This window comes from Notothenia coriiceps, unplaced genomic scaffold, assembly GCF_000735185.1.
Source record: "Notothenia coriiceps isolate Sejong01 unplaced genomic scaffold, NC01 NC01_scaffold00029697, whole genome shotgun sequence".
In the NCBI taxonomy this organism is placed as follows: Eukaryota; Metazoa; Chordata; class Actinopteri; order Perciformes; family Nototheniidae; genus Notothenia; species Notothenia coriiceps.
In genome coordinates this window covers 1-3,651 of record NW_011362398.1, presented here as the reverse complement: position 1 = coordinate 3,651, position 3,651 = coordinate 1, and the positions used below count along the sequence as shown (strand labels likewise).

General features: G+C 39.2%; 2 protein-coding genes across 2 annotated transcripts; both read right to left on the bottom strand.

Moving 5' to 3' along the window:
* Positions 1-82: 82 nt before the first annotated feature.
* On the bottom strand, positions 83-2,300 carry LOC104959015 (aldose reductase-related protein 1-like). The gene is made up of 3 exons (XM_010786862.1): positions 2,134-2,300; positions 949-1,240; positions 83-666 (listed from the first exon to the last, which is right to left on the bottom strand). Exons 2-3 carry the CDS (start codon positions 1,188-1,190, stop codon positions 387-389), a joined length of 522 nt encoding a protein of 173 aa, XP_010785164.1. The 5' UTR covers positions 1,191-1,240; positions 2,134-2,300; the 3' UTR covers positions 83-386.
* A 195-nt stretch (positions 2,301-2,495) lies between these two features.
* On the bottom strand, positions 2,496-3,557 carry LOC104959016 (prostaglandin F synthase-like; the record flags this gene model as incomplete). Its single annotated transcript, XM_010786863.1, has 3 exons — positions 2,496-3,065; positions 3,139-3,297; positions 3,394-3,557. Coding segments are annotated over 3 exons (503 nt in total), but the record flags the coding sequence as incomplete, so codon positions are not given.
* Between the last annotated feature and the right edge of the window lie 94 nt (positions 3,558-3,651).

Sequence of the window (3,651 nt, the reverse complement as noted above, 5' to 3'; positions counted from 1 at the left end):
ATCTTATCACCCGTGTAACTAAAGTACAACTAAACTGTGGAGGAGCGTGAAGAGATTGAATCTTAATTAGTAAAAAACATTATCAAATATTGCTACACATGGAAAAAGTTATTCAGTGTCTCTTATTATAGTATTATGTAATTATTTTAGTAATGCATCTAGCTATACAATGCATTTCTCTCTCAAATGTAAAAGCTAAAGGTAAATTCCTCTCATGTAAGGTAATTTAATCTTAAAATGGATAGTTAGGTAGAGGTATATTTGTTGAAATTGTCTAAATGATTAGCTTCTTCTTGCCCATAAACTAATGTTGTCTACTTTTATGAGGGTGTACCTTAACATCCCATTAAATACTGTCAAAAACGTACCCTTTGAAAAAATTGACTTTAAATGATTTGGCGCGGACCTTTACAGTCTTTTTTGCTGAACACATTTATTGCGACGGTCCTGCTTTCGTCCACTGAAAATAAATCTGTTTTGCCATCTGCCGTCTTAAGCAGCATGAATATGAATTCTTTACCAGAGTTGCGTGGATCAGTTATCTCTAGATCCTGTGTTCCAGGCCAGTGGATCAGGTAGAGGTCAATGTAACCCATGTCCAGATCAGACAGGCTGTGGAGGGCTCCTTCCATGGCTCGCTTACCCTGATCCTTGGAGCCCAGCTTACTGCAGGGAGAAAGAGAGAAGTTGAGTATTGTACGTTGTGCCTTTGAGAGTCATCAGTGCCTCAATATGGTTTCTTAGAGAAAATAAGGTTATGAGGAAACCGTAGAATGTAGGCGTATATTTGTCATTTTACCTAGCGTCAATTTGATTATATTCCAGCTGTATTCAAGACACAAGTTTAAAAAAAAATATGCAATACATTTGGCTACGATTGTACTTCATAGATCCCTTGTTTACTGACATGATGTGCTCTTTTGGAAAGGACATGTGCCTAAACATCACCTGGTTATGAACACATCCTCTCTGGTTAAGCCATGTTTGGGCAGGAGCTGCTTAAGCGCTCGGCCCAGTTCAGCTTCATTCAGGTATACGGCTGCACTGTCAAAAGCCCGATAACCAGCAAGCAGCGCTGCATCCACAGCCCGGGAGACATCTTCAGGAGACACCAACTTGTAGGTCCCCAAACCCAGGAGGGGCATCTGAACCCCGGTTTTTAGGAGGACAGAATGTGAAGAGGAAAACATTTGATCTGAAGGCAGTTCTGCTTTTCTGTATCCTGTTGGTTTACCCAAAACTGTTAAAGAAAGAGACAGACATTTTTCTTGTTGAGACAGTAGTTTGATTTTATACATCGACCTTTAGCAACAGTTTCATTCATTACAGAGGAAGGTCCGAGGGTTTTAATGTGGAATGTTTTAAAGAGGGACAAGGCATGTAGGGATGAATTATGTGTTGCTTCTTGTTTTATGGTCCTATATTGTTCTGTCTGTATTTTTTTTGTTTTGAGTTTTGTGTATTTAATCTATCCATCTATTGTTAAGTGTGTATTCTGTACCATCATTTGTGAATGTGTTGTTGAGTTTTATGCATTTGAATAGGCCAATATAGGGACAGGCTTTACACATATGCATGATAACACATGCTGTTGTGTGGCATTGCTTTATGCTACATACCTGTCCCTATACAAAATATACAGTGTTCATGCAATATCAGGACATAAGGATGTAACAGTGCAACTAGGAGTGCAATGTGGCTGTGACAGTAAGTGACTGTATATGCAAAATACAATGCTATCTGGTAGTACAGTTTCTCATAACAGATCATGTAAACGTGGTTAATGATCTACAATGAAACAGAACATGACAAAGTACAGACTAAATTAGCAGAGCCATGCCATATAGAGGGGTCACAGGAAAAACTGTCTCCCTGTAAAGCAGGGCTGTGCTCTCTCTGCACCTTAACAGAGCTACACTTTCACACCAAATGTGACAAATAAAAAAGCGTTAGGGAATTATTATTGTATTTTAAGAGTTGCTAGCTTACAGCAATCTTTAAGTTTCCGTCTGCCATTATAACTGAAGGACAGTTACATGTTACTTTTGCTGTTTTAAACGTCACAGCATTACGAATATAACCGCAATTATGTTAATATTGGCAGTGTATTTACAGACAATATTTTCATCTCACCTTTTCAGCACTTTCAGCTGAATACTTTCGAAGAAGAGCAGCAGAATTTGTCAGTGACCATGCAAGGAAATCTCGCCTTATTTCTAATTTTAGCCGTTTTACAGAGGAGTGTTTACAAGTACTTCTTCCTGCTACACGTGGGAGCTGACAACCATGTGACATTTAGGACGCTGCTGATTGGTTGAAGACAAGAAGAAGCAGAGCCGTATTAGAAACCGGAAGGCGGGAATAAAGAGATAGAACACCTTCTTTTTTTTAAAGAACACAATCAAGTTAGTATCTAAAGAACACAATCAAGTTAGTATCTTGTAAATTAGATTGAATAATAATATACTGTACACATTTATATTTCAAATTGAAGACATTTAATAAACACAATGTTTCTGTTTTTTTATTATTTTATTCTGACTTTGCATATGAATTCAAGTGTGAGGCACCAAAGAATATAGAAATAGTCTTAAAATTATGACACGGTTTTGCTCTACATTCAGCACATTTAGGCCTAAAAGGCTTTGCATATTTCATGGCATATGGGTGTCAATTAAAAGGACCACTTATAAGTAAATGTTTTCTAAAAGGTTTCCTGAACTCTCAGAAGCATTTGCCAAATTTCTGAACACATCAGTCCAGTGCATTTATTATTATGTAACTGAGTTGTCCATATCCAACCTCTCACCTTTACCACCACTTCGTCTTTGCAGTCAGAGCTAAAGAACAGCAACATTAAAGAGGCATTGTGAATATGTGGTCTTTCAAACCACTTCTGATGGATCCCAGCAATATTTGTGTTCACAGTCCAAAGCTGAAAGTCTGTCCATGTCTGTGTCACTCAGTGTGAAGTCAAAAAGCCTGGCATTGTCCTTTATTCTGTCTGGATTTGAGGACTTTGGCAGCACTGGGACACCCTGTTGCACAGCCCAGCGCAACAGGACCTGCAGCGGAACAACAGACGTCAGTGTTTGTACAAAAATACTGTTAATCAAGAGGCTCTTTGTGTTTGTTTACCTGTGCAGGTGTGCGTTCACAGTTCTTTGACACCTCCAGCACCACAGAGTCAGTGACCAGCTCTCCTTTCCCTAAGGAGGAGTACGCTTGGAAACACACTTCATACTCCTCACACACTTTCCTCAGCTCTGTCTGGCAAAGCCTTGGGTGAAACTCTACCTGAAGAAACAACAAAAAAAAGAAAATGTGTGAATTGTCTCTTTTAAAAAAACTATTATACATGTGATCCATCCTCCTCCTCTATCAGTGTCCTACCTGCAGCACAGCAGGAGGGATCTTGCAGCTCTGTATCAGTTCCCTCATGTGTGCTGGTGTGTAGTTGGACACTCCGATGGCCTTCAGCTTACCCTGGACATGCAGCTCCTCCAGAGCGGCCCAACTCTCAGCTCTGTTACCTGCAATTAAATATTCATTAGGATCTTATCACCCGTGTAACTAAAGTACAACTAAACTGTGGAGGAGCGTGAAGAGATTGAATCTTAATTAGTAAAAAACATTATCAAATATTGCTAC